Consider the following 20,195-nt stretch of genomic DNA (forward strand, 5'->3'; position numbering starts at 1 on the left):
CCTGCCCACTATGTTGTTGTGTTGGGTCACACTCCTGTCCTGCCCACCATGTCATTGTGTTGGGTCACACTCCTGTCCTGCCCACCATGTCGTTGTGTTGGGTCACACTCCTGTCCTGCCTCCCATGTTGTTGTGTTGGGTCACACTCCTGTCCTGCCCACCATGTCGTTGTGTTGGGACACACTCCTGTCCTGCCCACCATGTCGTTGTGTTGGGTCACACTCATGTCCTGCCCACCATGTCGTTGTGTTGGGTCACACTCCTGTCCTGCCCACCATGTCGTTGTGTTGGGTCACACTCCTGTCCTGCCCACCATGTCGTTGTGTTGGGTCACACTCCTGTCCTGCCCACCATGTCGTTGTGTTGGGTCACACTCCTGTCCTGCCTCCCATGTCGTTGTGTTGGGTCACACTCCTGTCCTGCCCACCATGTTGTTGTGTTGGGTCACACTCAAGTCCTGCCCACCATGTCGTTGTGTTGGGTCACACTCCTGTCCTGCCCACCATGTCGTTGTGTTGGGTCACACTCCTGTCCTGCCTCTCATGTCGTTGTGTTGGGTCACACTTCTGTCCTGCCCACTATGTCGTTGTGTTGGGTCACACTCCTGTCCTGCCTACCATGTTGTTGTGTTGGGTCACACTCCTGTCCTGCCCACCATGTCGTTGGGTCACACTCCTGTCCTGCCCACCATGTTGTTGTGTTGGGTCACACTCCTGTCCTGCCCACCATGTCGTTGTGTTGGGTCACACTTCTGTCCTGCCCACCATGTCATTGTGTTGGGTCACACTTCTGTCCTGCCCACCATGTCGTTGTGTTGGGTCACACTTCTGTCCTGCCCACCATGTCGTTGTGTTGGGTCACACTTCTGTCCTGCCCACCATGTTGTTGTGTTGGGTCACACTCCTGTCCTGCCCACCATGTCGTTGTGTTGGGTCACACTCCTGTCCTGCCCACCATGTCGTTGTGTTGGGTCACACTCCTGTCCTGCCCACCATGTTGTTGTGTTGGGTCACACTCCTGTCCTGCCTCCCATGTCGTTGTGTTGGGTCACACTCCTGTCCTGCCTCCCATGTCGTTGTGTTGGATCACACTTCTGTCCTGCCCACTATGTTGTTGTGTTGGGTCACACTCCTGTCCTGCCCACCATGTCGTTGTGTTGGGTCACACTCCTGTCCTGCCCACCATGTCATTGTGTTGGGTCACACTCCTGTCCTGCCCACCATGTCGTTGTGTTGGGTCACACTCCTGTCCTGCCCACCATGTCTTTGTGTTGGGTCACACTCCTTTCCTGCCTCCCATGTCGTTGTGTTGGGTCACACTCCTGTCCTGCCTCCCATGTTGTTGTGTTGGGTCACACTCCTGTCCTGTCCACCATGTCGTTGTGTTGGGTCACACTCCTGTCCTGCCTCCCATGTTGTTGTGTTGGGTCACACTCCTGTCCTGCCCACCATGTCGTTGTGTTGGGACACACTCCTGTCCTGCCCACCATGTCGTTGTGTTGGGTCACACTCATGTCCTGCCCACCATGTCGTTGTGTTGGGTCACACTCCTGTCCTGCCCACCATGTCGTTGTGTTGGGTCACACTCCTGTCCTGCCCACCATGTCGTTGTGTTGGGTCACACTCCTGTCCTGCCCACCATGTCGTTGTGTTGGGTCACACTCCTGTCCTGCCTCCCATGTCGTTGTGTTGGGTCACACTCCTGTCCTGCCCACCATGTTGTTGTGTTGGGTCACACTCAAGTCCTGCCCACCATGTCGTTGTGTTGGGTCACACTCCTGTCCTGCCCACCATGTCGTTGTGTTGGGTCACACTCCTGTCCTGCCTCTCATGTCGTTGTGTTGGGTCACACTTCTGTCCTGCCCACTATGTCGTTGTGTTGGGTCACACTCCTGTCCTGCCTACCATGTTGTTGTGTTGGGTCACACTCCTGTCCTGCCCACCATGTCGTTGGGCCACACTCCTGTCCTGCCCACCATGTTGTTGTGTTGGGTCACACTCCTGTCCTGCCCACCATGTCGTTGTGTTGGGTCACACTTCTGTCCTGCCCACCATGTCATTGTGTTGGGTCACACTTCTGTCCTGCCCACCATGTCGTTGTGTTGGGTCACACTTCTGTCCTGCCCACCATGTCGTTGTGTTGGGTCACACTCATGTCCTGCCCACCATGTCGTTGTGTTGGGTCACACTCCTGTCCTGCCCACCATGTTGTTGTGTTGGGTCACACTCAAGTCCTGCCCACCATGTCGTTGTGTTGGGTCACACTCCTGTCCTGCCCACCATGTCGTTGTGTTGGGTCACACTCCTGTCCTGCCTCTCATGTCGTTGTGTTGGGTCACACTTCTGTCCTGCCCACTATGTCGTTGTGTTGGGTCACACTCCTGTCCTGCCTACCATGTTGTTGTGTTGGGTCACACTCCTGTCCTGCCCACCATGTCGTTGGGTCACACTCCTGTCCTGCCCACCATGTTGTTGTGTTGGGTCACACTCCTGTCCTGCCCACCATGTCGTTGTGTTGGGTCACACTTCTGTCCTGCCCACCATGTCATTGTGTTGGGTCACACTTCTGTCCTGCCCACCATGTCGTTGTGTTGGGTCACACTTCTGTCCTGCCCACCATGTCGTTGTGTTGGGTCACACTCATGTCCTGCCCACCATGTCGTTGTGTTGGGTCACACTCCTGTCCTGCCCACCATGTCGTTGTGTTGGGTCACACTCCTGTCCTGCCCACCATGTCGTTGTGTTGGGTCACACTCCTGTCCTGCCCACCATGTCGTTGTGTTGGGTCACACTCCTGTCCTGCCTCCCATGTCGTTGTGTTGGGTCACACTCCTGTCCTGCCCACCATGTTGTTGTGTTGGGTCACACTCAAGTCCTGCCCACCATGTCGTTGTGTTGGGTCACACTCCTGTCCTGCCCACCATGTCGTTGTGTTGGGTCACACTCCTGTCCTGCCTCTCATGTCGTTGTGTTGGGTCACACTTCTGTCCTGCCCACTATGTCGTTGTGTTGGGTCACACTCCTGTCCTGCCTACCATGTTGTTGTGTTGGGTCACACTCCTGTCCTGCCCACCATGTCGTTGGGTCACACTCCTGTCCTGCCCACCATGTTGTTGTGTTGGGTCACACTCCTGTCCTGCCCACCATGTCGTTGTGTTGGGTCACACTTCTGTCCTGCCCACCATGTCATTGTGTTGGGTCACACTTCTGTCCTGCCCACCATGTCGTTGTGTTGGGTCACACTTCTGTCCTGCCCACCATGTCGTTGTGTTGGGTCACACTTCTGTCCTGCCCACCATGTTGTTGTGTTGGGTCACACTCCTGTCCTGCCCACCATGTCGTTGTGTTGGGTCACACTCCTGTCCTGCCCACCATGTCGTTGTGTTGGGTCACACTCCTGTCCTGCCCACCATGTCGTTGTGTTGGGTCACACTCCTGTCCTGCCCACCATGTCGTTGTGTTGGGTCACACTCCTGTCCTGCCCTCCATGTCGTTGTGTTGGGACACACTCCTGTCCTGCCCACCATGTTGTTGTGTTGGGTCACACTCCTGTCCTGCCTCCCATGTCGTTGTGTTGGGTCACACTCCTGTCCTGCCTCCCATGTCGTTGTGTTGGATCACACTTCTGTCCTGCCCACTATATTGTTGTGTTGGGTCACACTCCTGTCCTTCCCACTATGTCGTTGTGTTGGGTCACACTCCTGTCCTGCCCACCATGTTGTTGTGTTGGGTCACACTCCTGTCCTGCCCACCATGTCGTTGTGTTGGGTCACACTCCTGTCCTGCCCACCATGTTGTTGTGTTGGGTCACACTCCTGTCCTTCCCACTATGTCGTTGTGTTGGGTCACACTCCTGTCCTGCCTCCCATGTTGTTGTGTTGGGTCACACTCTTGTCCTGCCCACCGTGTTGTTGTGTTGGGTCACACTCCTGTCCTGCCCACCATGTTGTTGTGTTGGGTCACACTCCTGTCCTGCCTCCCATGTCGTTGTGTTGGGTCACACTCCTGTCCTGCCCACCATGTCGTTGTGTTGGGTCACACTCCTGTCCTGCCCACCATGTCGTTGTGTTGGGTCACACTCCTGTCCTGCCCACCATGTCGTTGTGTTGGGTCACACTCCTGTCCTGCCCACCATGTCGTTGTGTTGGGTCACACTCCTGTCCTGCCTCCCATGTCGTTGTGTTGGGTCACACTCCTGTCCTGCCCACCATGTTGTTGTGTTGGGTCACACTGTCCTGCCCACCATGTCGTTGTGTTGGGTCACACTCCTGTCCTGCCCACCATGTCGTTGTGTTGGGTCACACTCCTGTCCTGCCTCTCATGTCGTTGTGTTGGGTCACACTTCTGTCCTGCCCACTATGTCGTTGTGTTGGGTCACACTCCTGTCCTGCCTACCATGTTGTTGTGTTGGGTCACACTCCTGTCCTGCCCACCATGTCGTTCGGTCACACTCCTGTCCTGCCCACCATGTTGTTGTGTTGGGTCACACTCCTGTCCTGCCCACCATGTCGTTGTGTTGGGTCACACTTCTGTCCTGCCCACCATGTCATTGTGTTGGGTCACACTTCTGTCCTGCCCACCATGTCGTTGTGTTGGGTCACACTTCTGTCCTGCCCACCATGTCGTTGTGTTGGGTCACACTTCTGTCCTGCCCACCATGTTGTTGTGTTGGGTCACACTCCTGTCCTGCCCACCATGTCGTTGTGTTGGGTCACACTCCTGTCCTGCCCACCATGTCGTTGTGTTGGGTCACACTCCTGTCCTGCCCACCATGTCGTTGTGTTGGGTCACACTCCTGTCCTGCCCACCATGTCGTTGTGTTGGGTCACACTCCTGTCCTGCCCTCCATGTCGTTGTGTTGGGACACACTCCTGTCCTGCCCACCATGTTGTTGTGTTGGGTCACACTCCTGTCCTGCCTCCCATGTCGTTGTGTTGGGTCACACTCCTGTCCTGCCTCCCATGTCGTTGTGTTGGATCACACTTCTGTCCTGCCCACTATGTTGTTGTGTTGGGTCACACTCCTGTCCTTCCCACTATGTCGTTGTGTTGGGTCACACTCCTGTCCTGCCCACCATGTCGTTGTGTTGGGTCACACTCCTGTCCTGCCCACCATGTTGTTGTGTTGGGTCACACTCCTGTCCTTCCCACTATGTCGTTGTGTTGGGTCACACTCCTGTCCTGCCTCCCATGTTGTTGTGTTGGGTCACACTCTTGTCCTGCCCACCGTGTTGTTGTGTTGGGTCACACTCCTGTCCTGCCCACCATGTTGTTGTGTTGGGTCACACTCCTGTCCTGCCTCCCATGTCGTTGTGTTGGGTCACACTCCTGTCCTGCCCACCATGTCGTTGTGTTGGGTCACACTCCTGTCCTGCCTCCCATGTCGTTGTGTTGGGTCACACTCCTGTCCTGCCCACCATGTTGTTGTGTTGGGTCACACTCAAGTCCTGCCCACCATGTCGTTGTGTTGGGTCACACTCCTGTCCTGCCCACCATGTCGTTGTGTTGGGTCACACTCCTGTCCTGCCTCCCATGTCGTTGTGTTGGGTCACACTTCTGTCCTGCCCACTATGTCGTTGTGTTGGGTCACACTCCTGTCCTGCCTACCATGTTGTTGTGTTGGGTCACACTCCTGTCCTGCCCACCATGTCGTTGGGTCACACTCCTGTCCTGCCCACCATGTCGTTGTGTTGGGTCACACTTCTGTCCTGCCCACCATGTCGTTGTGTTGGGTCACACTCCTGTCCTGCCCACCATGTTGTTGTGTTGGGTCACACTCCTGTCCTGCCCACCATGTCGTTGTGTTGGGTCACACTTCTGTCCTGCCCACCATGTCATTGTGTTGGGTCACACTTCTGTCCTGCCCACCATGTCGTTGTGTTGGGTCACACTTCTGTCCTGCCTCCCATGTCGTTGTGTTGGGTCACACTTCTGTCCTGCCCACCATGTTGTTGTGTTGGGTCACACTCCTGTCCTGCCCACCATGTCGTTGTGTTGGGTCACACTCCTGTCCTGCCCACCATGTCGTTGTGTTGGGTCACACTCCTGTCCTGCCCACCATGTCGTTGTGTTGGGTCACACTCCTGTCCTGCCCACCATGTCGTTGTGTTGGGACACACTCCTGTCCTGCCCACCATGTTGTTGTGTTGGGTCACACTCCTGTCCTGCCTCCCATGTCGTTGTGTTGGGTCACACTCCTGTCCTGCCTCCCATGTCGTTGTGTTGGATCACACTTCTGTCCTGCCCACTATGTTGTTGTGTTGGGTCACACTCCTGTCCTTCCCACTATGTCGTTGTGTTGGGTCACACTCCTGTCCTGCCCACCATGTTGTTGTGTTGGGTCACACTCCTGTCCTGCCCACCATGTCGTTGTGTTGGGTCACACTCCTGTCCTGCCCACCATGTTGTTGTGTTGGGTCACACTCCTGTCCTTCCCACTATGTCGTTGTGTTGGGTCACACTCCTGTCCTGCCTCCCATGTTGTTGTGTTGGGTCACACTCTTGTCCTGCCCACCATGTTGTTGTGTTGGGTCACACTCCTGTCCTGCCCACCATGTTGTTGTGTTGGGTCACACTCCTGTCCTGCCTCCCATGTCGTTGTGTTGGGTCACACTCCTGTCCTGCCTCCCATGTCGTTGTGTTGGGTCACACTCCTGTCCTGCCCACCATGTCGTTGTGTTGGGTCACACTCCTGTCCTGCCCACCATGTCGTTGTGTTGGGTCACACTTCTGTCCTGCCCACCATGTCGTTGTGTTGGGCCACACTCCTGTCCTGCCCACCATGTCGTTGTGTTGGGTCACACTCCTGTCCTGCCTACCATGTCGTTGGGTCACACTCCTGTCCTGCCCACCATGTCGTTGTGTTGGGTCACACTCCTGTCCTGCCCACCATGTCGTTGTGTTGGGTCACACTCCTGTCCTGCCCACCATGTCGTTGTGTTGGGTCACACTCCTGTCCTGCCCACCATGTTGTTGTGTTGGGTCACACTCCTGTCCTGCCTCCCATGTCGTTGTGTTGGGTCACACTCCTGTCCTGCCCACCATGTTGTTGTGTTGGGTCACACTCCTGTCCTGCCCACCATGTCGTTGTGTTGGGTCACACTCCTGTCCTGTCCACCATGTCGTTGTGTTGGGTCACACTCCTGTCCTGCCTCCCATGTTGTTGTGTTGGGTCACACTCCTGTCCTGCCCACCATGTCGTTGTGTTGGGACACACTCCTGTCCTGCCCACCATGTCGTTGTGTTGGGTCACACTCCTGTCCTGCCCACCATGTCGTTGTGTTGGGTCACACTCCTGTCCTGCCCACCATGTCGTTGTGTTGGGTCACACTCCTGTCCTGCCCACCATGTTGTTGTGTTGGGTCACACTCCTGTCCTGCCCACCATGTCGTTGGGTCACACTCCTGTCCTGCCTACCATGTTGTTGTGTTGGGTCACACTCCTGTCCTGCCCACCATGTCGTTGTGTTGGGTCACACTCCTGTCCTGCCCACCATGTTGTTGTGTTGGGTCACACTCCTGTCCTGCCCACCATGTCGTTGTGTTGGGTCACACTCCTGTCCTGCCCACCATGTTGTTGTGTTGGGTCACACTCCTGTCCTGCCCACCATGTTGTTGTACTGGGGTCCAGTGTTGTTCATAATAGGTGGTTGTGTCACTCTGTCTGTCTGTCTGTCTTCCATCTGGCACTCCTCCTCCCTTGTTATTCTTTGTTATTTGACAAGGCTGGTTGTCTGTGTGTCTCATTGACGAGCTGTCTTCATGGCTGCCTGTGCTCCATCTCTCTTTGTCTCCTCGGTACAGGCCTGTTATCTGTCTCTGTTATCAAACCACTGGGTGTGTTCCATCTTCACCACCACACCATTCATCTTAGCTCTATCAAGCTCTGTCAGCTCTGTCACACTGTGTACTAGATATGTGTAGTGTAAGTATAGTGTTCTCTCTCTCTCTCTCTCTCTCTCTCTCTCTCTCTCTCTCTCTCTCTTTATATTTTTCTCTCGTACCTCTTTCTCTCTCAATTCATTAAATTCCATTAAATTCAATTGAGCTTTATTGGCATCATAATACTATTTCTCCATCCCTCCCTCCTTCTCTCTATCTCTTTCCCTCCCTCTCTATCTGTCAGGTGGAGTATGATGGTCTGACAGGCCACGTGGAGTTCAACAGTAAAGGACAGAGAACCAACTACACACTGAGGATTCTGGAGAAACAGCGCAGGGGTCACAGAGAGGTCAGAGGGCACTGGGGTTATAGAGAAACAGAGTTTGACACAAAATGGCTTCCGTGTTGACAGTAATCCTCCCTAACAGTGACATTCTAGCCATATAATTAAAATTGGTTATGCTATGGAAGTGCTTTGTGATTCGCTAGCTACAGTATGTACTTAACGATAACACCAGCTGAGGACTAAAGACTAAATAGAACAGAAAAATCAATGGTTGTTTTTGGGTCGACATTTGCGATACGAGACTCCAAGGGGATCTCCAAAAATGTAGCACTTGTATTGTTATTAGATGGTCTTTAACGTTCTACATTTCAAACACATATATCTACAACGCTCCTAGAAACTGTTATTTTAGAAATGCAGCACGAGAAGAGAAAATATAGGGCTTTAGAAAAAAATGATAATTCTATCTTTAGAGCCATTACCTCCTATCTGACCCATAGAGAGATGTATGTGAACACATAGTTTATTTTCTAAAGTGCCTTTGGGCTTTGTCCTCTGGATTCTAGCTCCTTCATGTTTTACACTGTCACATGGATTTACTGTACCTCCTGTATAATCACACACATCCTGCAATTATTATCCTCTCTCTCTCTCTCTCTCTCTCTCTCTCTGTCTCTCTCTCTCTCTCTCTGTCTCTCTGTCTCTCTCTCTCTCTCTCTCTCTCTCTTTCTCTCTCTCTCTCTCTCTCTCTCTCTCTCTCTCTCTCTCTCTCTCTCTGTCTCTCTGTCTCTCTGTCTCTCTGTCTCTCTGTCTCTCTCTCTCTCTCTCTCTCTCTCTCTCTCTCTCTCTCTCTCTCTCTCTGTCTCTCTCTCTGTCTCTCTCTCTGTCTCTCTCTGTCTCTCTGTCTCTCTCTCTCTCTCTCTCTCTCTCTCTCTCTCTGTCTCTCTCTCTGTCTCTCTCTCTCTCTCTCTCTCTCTCTCTGTCTCTCTGTCTCTCTGTCTGTCTCTCTCTCTGTCTCTCTCTCTCTCTCTCTCTCTCTCTCTCTCTCTCTCTGTCTCTCTCTGTCTCTCTCTCTCTCTCTCTCTCTGTCTCTCTGTCTCTCTCTCTCTCTGTCTCTCTGTCTCTCTGTCTCTCTCTCTCTCTCTCTCTCTCCCTCTCTCTCTCTCTCTCTCTCTCTCTCTCTCTCTCCCTTTCTCTCTCCCTCAGATTGGTATCTGGTACTCCAACAACACACTGGCTATGAACGCCACCAGTCTGGACATCAACGTCTCGGAAACACTGGCCAACAAGACCCTCATCGTCACCACCATACTGGTGAGGTCAAACCCTTTATTATGACCACCATACTGGTGAGGTCAAACCCTTTATTATGACCACCATACTGGTGAGGTCAAACCCTTTATCATGACCACCATACTGGTGAGGTCAAAACCTTTATTATGACCACCCTTCCAGGGAGGTCAAACCCGTTATCATGACCACCATACTGGTGAGGTCAAAATCTTTATTATGACCACCCTTCCAGGGAGGTCAAACCCGTTATCATGACCACCATACTGGTGAGGTCAAAATCTTTATTATGACCACCCTTCCAGGGAGGTCAAACCCGTTATCATGACCACCATACTGGTGAGGTCAAAACCTTTATTATGACCATCATACTGGTGAGGTCAAACCCTTTATCATGACCACCATACTGGTGAGGTCAAAACCTTTATTATGACCACCATATTGGTGAGGTCAAAACCTTTATCATGACCACCATACTGGTGAGGTCAAAACCTTTATTATGACCACCATATTGGTGAGGTCAAACCCTTTATCATGACCACCATACTGATGAGGTCAAAACCTTTATTATGACCACCATATTGGTGAGGTCAAAACCTTTATTATGACCACCATATTGGTGAGGTCAAACCCTTTATCATGACCACCATACTGGTGAGGTCAAAACCTTTATTATGACCACCATACTGATGAGGTCAAAACCTTTATTATGACCACCATATACTGAGGTTATCACCATATACACTGAGTGTACAAAAGATTAGGAAAGCTCTTTCCATGACACAGACTGACCAGGTGAATCCACTTCAGTCAGTGTAGATGAAGGGGAGGAGACAAATAATGATTTTTAAGCCTTGAGACAATTGAGAAATGGATTGTGTATGTGTGCCCATTCCGAGGTGAATGCGTAAGACAAACGATTTAAGTGCTTTTGAATGGGGTATGACAGTAGGAGCCAGGCACACCAGTATGCGTTTGTCAAGAACTGCAACGCTGCTGGTTTTTCACGTTCAACAGTTTCCCGTGTGTATCAAGAATGATCCACCACCCAAAGGACATCAAGCCAACTTGACACAACTGTGGGAAGCATTGGAGTCAACATGGCCAGAATCCCTGTGGAATGCTTTCGACACCTTGTAGAGTCCAATCCCCGACAAATAGAGGCGGTTCTGAGGGCAAAAAGGGGTGTAACTTAATATTAGAAAGGTGTTCTCAATGTTTTTTTCACTCAGTGTATAACCTAAGGTCATTTTAGTAAATCATATCAGTCTCCAACACATAGTAATGCCAGAGTTGTCATGCATCCCTCTGTCCCCTTCCTATCGCCTTCCTCTCTGTGCAGGAGAGCCCCTATGTGATGCGTAAGGGGAACTACCAGGAGTACCAGGGGAATGACCAGTACGAGGGCTTCTGTGTGGACATGTTGAGAGAGCTGGCAGACATCTTGAAGTGCTCCTTCAGGATTAAACTGGTGGATGATGGGCTGTATGGAGCGCCTGAACCCAACGGGTCCTGGACCGGCATGGTGGGAGAGCTCATCAACAGGGTGAGCACACACACACACACACACACACGCACACACGCACGCCCGCACACTAATAAGGGTCTGTGTGCTTAATTAGATCACAGCATACTTCAATTACCAGAGTGTGGTCCCCATGTGCCTCTTGCCATGGTGCTGCCCTGCTCTCCACTCTCTCTTCCCTCTCTGCTCTCCTGACTGATTAAACCAGACTAATCCCATGTTCATCAATTAGGCTTTAATTTGACTGTCTGACAGGAGGTTCCATAGATGGAACAGCCAGCCAACAGTTCTGCTGCAGTAGATCTCGGACTCTATTGTCTCTCTGAAAACACCATTTTTCTCTCCGTGTATGTGTCACTCTGTCTTTCTCCCTCTGAGAAGTGGAGGGAACACCATTGGCTCATAGGTGAATCTCCAAACCAGGGGTCTCTGACTCTGAGTGACCGAAGTGTCAGTTTGTTGTCATCTATTTCTGACTCTCCCTCTCCCTCTCTCTCCCCCCCCCCTCTCTCTCTCTCTCTGTCTCTCTCTCTCTCTCTATCTCTCTCTCTCTTTTTCCCACAGAAAGCAGACTTGGCAGTAGCAGGCTTCACCATCACGTCTGAGAGGGAGAAAGTCATAGACTTCTCCAAGCCCTTCATGACGCTAGGAATCAGCATCTTGTACAGAGTCCACCTGGTAAGACAGACAGACAAACCAGAGCAGTTGGGTGTATTAGATTTACCTAAGTACTGTTTGTGCTATCCTGTTTATTTTATGGACTGTGACAGTGCATTTCTTTGAGGCTATCGAGGATATCTGAATCTGATTTGGAAAGATAGAATGGATAGGTCTTAGAGTTTATGGTTGTACATCGCACACATTTACCATTCAACTCTCTGAGGCTTACATTTGTTGCATTATGAACAGCTTCACATTGCAGAGATGATGTGCTGTACAGTTGCAGGGAAGAACACTGCCCCTCTGTGGTTGAAAAAGGAACTACATTCCCGCTAATGTAATAGGGCCACTCCAACCTGTCCTATCTCTCTCTCTGTCTCTGTTTTAGGGGAGGAAACCGGGGTATTTCTCCTTCCTGGACCCCTTCTCTCCGGCTGTTTGGCTCTTCATGCTGCTCGCCTACCTGGCTGTCAGCTGTGTGCTCTTCCTGGCTGCAAGGTAAGTGCATGAAAGAGCACCACAGTAGCCCAGGGCAACAGGAACAGGAAACTAGTGAAGAACTCTGGGATTGTTTGTGCATTTTGGTTGACACAATTGAATAATAATGAGTTACAGTAGCTTATATACACACCGAATGAAAATGCCTTGGTTGAGAAAAAAGGTGCTATCTAGAACCTAAAAGGGTTCTTTGGCTGTCCCCATAGAATAACCCTTTGAAGAAACCTTTTTGTTTCCAGGTAGAACCCTTTTGGGTTTCATGTGGAACCCTTTCCACAGAGGGTTCTACATAGAACGCAAAAGGGTTCTACCTGAAACCAAAAAGGGTTATCCTATGGGGACAGCCAAAGAACCCTTATAGAACCCTTTCTTCTAAGAGTGTTCTCCTCTCCTACTCCCAGGTTGAGTCCCTATGAGTGGTACAACCCCCACCCGTGTCTGCAGGGGCACAAGGACATGCTGGAGAACCAGTACACCCTAGGGAACAGCCTGTGGTTCCCTGTTGGAGGCTTCATGCAGCAGGGCTCTGAGATCATGCCCCGTGCCCTGTCCACACGCTGCGTCTCAGGGGTCTGGTAAGTCTGTGTGTGTTTGTGTGTGTGTGTGTGTGCGTGTGCATGCGTGGATGGGTGGGTAAGTATGTCTCAGTCTGTATTTCTGAGTTAATGGCTCTCTGTCACCCTCTCCTCTCTAATTTCTCTCCATGTCTGTGATTCTGTCAAACTCTATTTTCTCGGACTCTCTCTCTCTCTCTCCGCCTCTCACTCTCTCTCTCTCTGTCTCTCTCTGCATCTCTCTCTCTCTCTCTCTCTCTCTGTCTCTCTCTGCAGCTCTCTCTGTCTCTCCGTGTCGTTCTCTGTGTCTCTCTCTGCGTCTCTCTCTGCATTTGTCTCCCTCTCTGTCTCTCTCTGACAGTCTCACTTCTCCCATTCTTTCCCCTTAGTCCTACCTCTCTTTCCCTCTCTCTATCCCCCCTCTCCTTCTCTTACTCTCTCTAACTCTGTCTCTCTCTTCTCCCAGGTGGATGTTTACTCTGATCATCATCTCCTCCTACACGGCCAACCTGGCAGCCTTCCTGACCGTCCAGAGGATGGAGGTGCCCATCGAGTCTCCTGACGACCTGGCCGACCAGACCAACATCGAGTATGGCACTATCCACGGGGGGAGCACCATGACTTTCTTCATGGTACGGCCCGACGCTGGCCCTGGGGGGCGTATGTAGAGCTTTGAATGGAGAACGACTGGTAGGGAGGTGTGTGTGTGTGTGTGCTGTTGTTCTAGTATTTGCCGACCTGTCTCAGATTGCTCCTATTTATATGTGTGTGTATGGTGAAGTGTGTATGTGTTTGAGAACAGTGTGTGAGTGTAGTTGTTTCCCTATTTTCTTGCATGTCTCTGAGCTCCTGTTGTGTTCTTTGTGGCTGTTAGTGTTAAGTGGCTGAGTGTCAGTGTTTGCTTATGTAAGAGCTGCTGGCATCTGTGTCGGCATCTGTGTTTGGACTGTGTGTTTGAGTGTGCATGTGTGTTGGTGAGTAAATCTTTAGGCGTGTGTGTGTTCATTGTGCTTACCCAGACCTCCCTTGATGCTGTATCATCCCTCTCTCCACCTCTTAACTGTACACACAACCAAAGAGTCCTTCACATCCAACCCATTTTACATCTCACCTGTTTTGTTGTTTTGTTGCATATACAATACTGTATCTAATTGGTTGCTGTTACCTTGACTCTGTGTCTATGCTGTTCCTTAGCATGACATATTGTATGTACACAACCACCTTGCTTTTGATTCAGCTGCATCTGGTTAAAGGATAATGCATCTGTTTAATTATGAGGAAATGTATATATCTCTCTTTTCCTACCCCTCCATCTCAATCCCTTCTCCCCCTCCCTTCTCCTCCCTCCCCTTTTCCCTTTCCCTCTCCCCCATCTCTATCCCTTCTCCCCCTCCCTTCTCCTCCCTCCCCTTTCCCTTTCCCTCCCCTCCATCTCTATCCCTTCTCCTCCCTCCCCTTCCCTTTCCCTCCCCTCCATCTCTATCCCTTCTCCCCCTCCCTTCTCCTCCCTCCCATTTCCCTTTCCCTCCCCTCCATCTCTATCCCTTCTCCCCCTCCCTTCTCCTTCTTCCCCTTTCCCTTTCCCCCCTCCATCTCTATCCCTTCTCCCCCTCCCTTCTCCCCCTCCCTTCTCCTCCCTCCCCTTTCCTTTCCCACCCCTCCATCTCTATCCCTTCTCCCCCTCCCTTCTCCCCCTCCCTTCTCCTCCCTCCCCTTTCCTTTTCCCACCCCTCCATCTCTATCCCTTCTCCTCCCTCCCCTTTCCCACCCCTCCATCTCTATCCCTTCTCCCCCTCCCTTCTCCTCCCTCCCCTTTCCTTTTCCCAACCCTCCATCTCTATCCCTTCTCCCCCTCCCTTCCCCTCCCTCCCCTTTCCTTTTCCCACCCCTCCATCTCTATCCCTTCTCCCTCCTCCCTTCTCCCCCTCCCCTTTCCTTTTCCCACCCCTCCATCTCTATCCCTTCTCCCCTCCCTTCTCCTCCCTCCCCTTCCTTTCCCACCCCTCCATCTCTATCCCTTCTCCCCCTCCCTTCTCCTCCCTCCCCTCCATCTCTATCCCTTCTCCCCTCCCTTCCCCTCCCTCCCCTTTCCTTTTCCCACCCCTCCATCTCTATCCCTTCTCCTCCCTCCCCTTTCCCTTCTCCTCCCTCCCCTTTCCTTTTCCCACCCCTCCATCTCTATCCCTTCTCCCCTCCCTTCCCCTCCCTCCCCCTTTCCTTTTCCCACCCCTCCATCTCTATCCCTTCTCCCCCTCCCTTCTCCTCCCCTCCCCTTTCCCTTCTCCTCCCTCCCCTTTCCCCACCCCTCCATCTCTATCCCTTCTCCCCCTCCCTTCCCCTCCCTCCCCTTTCCTTTTCCCACCCCTCCATCTCTATCCCTTCTCCTCCCTCCTCCCTCCCCTTCCTTTTCCCACCCCTCCATCTCTATCCCTTCTCCCCCTCCCTTCTCCTCCCTCCTCTTTCCTTTTCCCACCCCTCCGTCTCTATCCCTTCTCCCCCTCCCTTCTCCTCCCTCCCCTTTCCTTTTCCCTCCCCTCCATCTCTATCCCTTCTCCCCCTCCCTTCTCCCCCTCCATTCCCATACCCTTTCCTTTTCCCACCCCTCCGTCTCTATCCCTTCTCCCCGTCCCTTCTCCTCCCTCCCCTTTCCTTTTCCCTCCCCTCCATCTCTATCCCTTCTCCCCCTCCCTTCTCCTCCCTCCCCTTTCCTTTTCCCACCCCTCCGTCTCTATCCCTTCTCCCCCTCCCTTCTCCTCCCTCCCCTTTCCTTTTCCCACCCCTCTGTCTCTATCCCTTCTCCCCCTCCCTTCTCCTCCCTCCCCTTTCCTTTTCCCACCCCTCTGTCTCGATCCCTTCTCCCCCCTTCTCCCCCTCCTTCTCCTCCCTCCCCTTTCCTTTTCCCACCCCTCTGTCTCTTTCCTCCACCCCCCACCTCCCTCCCTCCCTCCCTCCAGAACTCGCGCTACCAGACATACCAGCGCATGTGGAACTACATGCACTCCAAGCAGCCCAGTGTGTTTGTGAAGAGCACAGAGGAGGGCATTGCCCGCGTGGTCAACTCTAAATATGCCTTCCTCCTGGAGAGCACCATGAATGAGTACTACCGCAAACTCAACTGTAACCTCACCCAGATAGGTGGTCTGCTGGACACCAAGGGCTACGGCATCGGCATGCCACTGGGTGAGAGAGGGATGGAGGTATGGGGGAGCGAGGGATGGAGGGAGGTATGGGGAGAGAAAGGGATGGGGGAGGGAGGTATGGGGAGGTAGGTATGGGGGAGAGAGGAATGGAGGGAGGGAGGTATGGGGTCAGAGGGATGGAAGGAGGTATGGGGAGAGAGAGAGGGATGGAGGGATGTATGGTGGGAGAGAGGGATGATGGAGGGAGGTATGTGGGGAGAGAGGGCTAGAGGGAGGGAGGTATGGGGGAGGGAGGTATAGGAGGAGAAAGGGATGGAGGGGGAGGTATGGGGAGAGAGGGCTAGAGGGAGGGAGGTATGGGGGAGGGAGGTATAGGAGGAGAAAGGGATGGAGGGGGAGGTATGGGGGAGAGATGGATGGAGGGAGGTATGTGGGGCGAAATGGGAGAGAGGGATGGAGGGAGGGAGGTATGGGGGAGAGATTGATGGAGGGAGGTATAGGAGGAGATAGGGATGGAGGGGCAGGTATGGGGGAGAGATTGATGGAGGGAGGTATGTGGGGAGAAATGGGAGAGAGGGATGGATTGAGGGAGGTATTCGGGAGAGATGGATGGGAAAGAGGAGAGATGGAGAGATGGGAAAGAGGAGACATGAGAAGAGATGGGAAAGATGAGAGATGGCAAAGAGAGAAGAAGAGATTAGGTGAGAATGGTGGTGAAATGGAGGGAGGATGGGAGACAAGGAGAGACGGGGGAGTGGTACAACCAACAACATCTGGATGAGAAGGGGAGGAGACCACAAGCCTTTTAATTCCTCTTCCTCTCCATCTTTAATACCCTCTTTCTCCTCCTCCCTCTTTCCTTTTGTCCTCCCAGGATCTCCATTCAGAGAGGAGATCACTATGGCCATCCTGCACCTACAGGAGAACAACAGGCTGGAGATCCTGAAGAGGAGGTGGTGGGAGGGAGGACAGTGCCCTAAAGAGGAGGACCACAGAGCCAAGGGTCAGTACACTACTCTGTTTCCAGTGTCTTTGCAGCTTTGTATCTCAACTAATGTCTGTGAGTGTTCTGAATGTACTGTAAGATGGGAGATTACCAGGGTCTGTGGTATTGTGTGTGTAACTGTTCTTGTGTTAAATCAGGGGCATATTAGTGGTACTGTATGTGTGTGTATTAACCATCATGTCTCTCCTCCACAGGTCTGGGCATGGAGAACATCGGGGGTATCTTCGTGGTGTTGATCTGTGGCCTCATCATTGCTGTGTTCGTGGCCATCATGGAGTTTGTGTGGTCGACGCGCTGCTCTTCAGAGACAGACGAGGTACGCCCTCACTCCTGCCCTCGCCGACACCACAGACCCACCCCAGTAGGTCCCCATGGCAACACACCAACCCTGACTCCCCATCCTCTGTCGTGCAGTGTGTGTGTTTGTTGGGCCGCCTCTGGAACTGTGTGTGTTTGAATATGTGTTCGTCGGGCTGCTTCTAGCACCATTTGTGTGTGTGTGTGTGTGTTAATCAGTGTGTCTAGTCTGTGTGTTTCACTGTTGGGTTTGCTATGTATTGTGCATGGATGATGAGGGTTGCTATTTTTACAACTGAACTTCAAATGAAGCAGGACAGATTTCTCTTGTAAGCAGGTCAGGGTCCAGTCACAAGTTGTGTGAGCATGCTATAGTACTAGCGTTGGTGTGTGAACGTACTTGTGTTGGCATGCTATAGTACTAGCGTTGGTGTGTGAACGTACTTGTGTTGGCATGCTATAGTACTAGCGTTGGTGTGTGATCGCGGGAGGGTATTTTGACTGTGATCAGAAAGTGTTCATGTTTAGTACAGGGTATGGATAAGCCAATATTGTGATGCCAATATTTGCTTGCAGTGTGTAATGATTTCCCTGGCATTAAATGTCACGATCTATCTTCTTTTACATGCCTCACATGCTGGTACTCTTCGTTTCCATTCTTGGATCACTCATCTCTCTGTGTGTCTGCCACACCCGTCATTCTGTCAATCAGTGTCTGTTTTCTGATAATGAATACTGTTTCTGTTTGTGTAAGAGTATTATTCATCATTGTTATGATTTTGTAGATTAGAATATTCCATAATGTCTATGTCTATGTGTCCTTGGTGCATTTTGTTGGAACGTTTTGTGCAAGTGTGTGATGCTGTTGGAATGTTAGAGGTGTGTGTGTGTGTGTTTGTGTGTGTGTGTGTGTTTGTGTTGTTTGTCTACATGCACCTCAGTTTGCTGGCCTGCCTGTTTGTTCATAGTTCATTATGCACTATTATATATTATATGTAATGTGTAATGAACACAATTTGTTGTGCTCAGTTGGTAATTTGTATGGATTGTAGTAACTCTCTCTGCTCTTTGGATATTCTCCAACCTCTATCCATCTCTACACCTCATTATCTCCAAATCATTTCTATTCATTAACACTTTCATTGCCATCCCCCCATTTCTACCTTTCTATTCCCATTCGGTTCTCCTCTCCTCATACCATCTCTTTTACTCCACCTCCGCCCTGTTTCTGCTTTCCTTCTCTTTTTTACCCCTCTATCTCTCTCCCTTTGCCTTCCCTCTTTTCCCCCTGTCTGTCTACTTTGCTTTTGTGGCCCCCTATCTCTCCCTATTCTCCCCTTCCCGTCGTCCCTCTCCTCTGTTCTCCCAGGTGTCTGTCTGTCAGGAGATGCTCACCGAGTTCCGAAACGCTGTCTCCTGTAAGAAGAGTTCCCGTTCCCGTCGTCGCCGCCCCCTGGGCAACTCTGCGGCCCTCCGCCACCCCACCCGCATCGCCCTGGGGGCCCAGCGGCCACTCCGCCTCGTACGGGAGATGCGCCTCAGCAACGGCAAGCTCTACAGCGGCTCAGGACCCCTGACTGGTGGAGCAGGGGGGCCAGGAGGGGGTGTAGGGGCTGGTGGAGGTCCCTCAGACATGGGCCCCGGGCCTCAACGACTCCTGGAGGACCCTCTGGGGGCCAACACCACCCCTCCTCACCCGCCCCAGCCGCAGGCCGCCATGGCGCTCCCTCGCAGCTGCACGCACGTCAGGATCTGCCACGAGTGCAGGAGGATCCAGAGCCTGAGGTCAGGGATGGGGTCCACGAGGATCCCCCCCTCATCTGCACCCTTGCCCCGCCTGCCCCCTCCTCCTCCCCCCTCCTCCTCCAACACAGACAGCGAGGGGGGTGGTGGGTCTAGCCCCCGGCGGCTCCCCCACAGCACCCCTGCACCCTGCCTACCTATACCACCCCCACAGAGCAGCATCGACACAGACCTTCTGGGGAAGCAGGACTAAGACTGACGATCTAGGAGGGGCTGGAGGGTATATGGGGGGGCAAGTTAACGGTGACTTAACTGATGTTTTGAGCTGCTCAGTGACACTATTCTCTGACCCTCTGTACATTGGCCTCCAGGAGGGAACTACAGGGAGAGAAGGAGGGAGAAAGAGAGAGAGAGAGAATTAGAGGGCTCAGAGACGTTGTGAGACGTGTGATGAAGCAATGGAAAGGATATATTTGCACAGATGCCAAAAGACACACCCATACAGAAGGAGAAAGAAGGAGAGACTTCCTTTGCTCTCCAGCGCGCTGCCCAGCTGGGTCTGATGTTAGCCCATTCTGTTCACACAACCATGCTTTGCTGTGTTCTGGCTTTGTGGTTTACTTGAAGATGGCTGCTCGGTTCTTATCTTGACTTACCAGTGGATCAATCAGGACTGAGCTACACTGGATAAAGTAGTCAGGTAACGCACATCATTTGATGCCAGACCTACTGGTTTCTCTGTTGGTCTCTCTCTGTTCTCCCCGCTCTCTATCTCCATCTCTCTCTCTCTTTCTCTTTCCATGGTACCACAGACTCACCTAGAGCGTCCAGCTCTTCCTCTCTGGACGGTGACCACTGGAGGAGGAGCCCACATCAATCCTGGAGGACCTTTAATCTATAGAACATACAACAACAGAAGACTTTAAAACTGACTCAGAGAATTATATGATTTTCCAGATTTTTTTGTTGTTGTCTTTGTCGTTTGGTTACCATTGTTCTAAGTGGAAGTTACAGAAAAATAAAGACTATATATGTGACTAATGTGGTGGATCACGACACACTATGAAGACAACACTCCCCTGAGGTTTACTGTGTGGAGGAGGTGTTTTGTCCCTCTGTGGACCCCGTAGCTGCTTTTGAAACGACATTGAAGAAAGCAGATTTGGCTGGAAATGAGTTGCAACAAAGTCTGATATGCATAATGTGTGTGTGTGTGTGTGTGCGTGCGTGCGTGCATGTGTGCGCACACAGAGGTCTGTCCTTACAGTAAGTGAGAGAAACAAATGATCATACCATTTCAGTGTAAGTATATGATAAT

At 52.1% G+C, this 20,195-nt stretch overlaps 1 protein-coding gene across 3 annotated transcripts in view; it reads left to right on the forward strand.

The window, feature by feature from the left end:
• The window catches only part of LOC115125156 (glutamate receptor ionotropic, kainate 5-like), a 91,055-nt gene extending 71,141 nt beyond the window's left edge, over positions 1-19,914 (forward strand). Inside the window, exons 9-20 of one of the 3 annotated variants that reach the window (XR_010465750.1) lie at positions 8,123-8,227; positions 9,371-9,478; positions 10,797-11,000; positions 11,544-11,657; positions 12,028-12,137; positions 12,539-12,712; positions 13,158-13,323; positions 15,646-15,871; positions 16,706-16,834; positions 17,032-17,198; positions 18,504-19,577; positions 19,690-19,914. Coding sequence is in view for 2 of the 3 variants with exons in the window: in XM_065027907.1 (XP_064883979.1) it covers positions 8,123-8,227; positions 9,371-9,478; positions 10,797-11,000; positions 11,544-11,657; positions 12,028-12,137; positions 12,539-12,712; positions 13,158-13,323; positions 15,646-15,871; positions 16,706-16,834; positions 17,032-17,198; positions 18,504-19,130 (2,130 nt within the window). In the remaining variant the exon portion in view is untranslated. Of the gene's footprint in view, positions 1-8,122; positions 8,228-9,370; positions 9,479-10,796; positions 11,001-11,543; positions 11,658-12,027; positions 12,138-12,538; positions 12,713-13,157; positions 13,324-15,645; positions 15,872-16,705; positions 16,835-17,031; positions 17,199-18,503 lie in introns of all 3 variants that reach the window. The other 2 variants (XM_065027907.1, XM_065027908.1) reach the window with 2 other exon arrangements.
• The last annotated feature ends 281 nt before the right edge of the window (positions 19,915-20,195 follow it).

This window comes from Oncorhynchus nerka, linkage group LG14 (assembly GCF_034236695.1).
Source record: "Oncorhynchus nerka isolate Pitt River linkage group LG14, Oner_Uvic_2.0, whole genome shotgun sequence".
NCBI classification, from domain to species: domain Eukaryota; kingdom Metazoa; phylum Chordata; class Actinopteri; order Salmoniformes; family Salmonidae; genus Oncorhynchus; species Oncorhynchus nerka.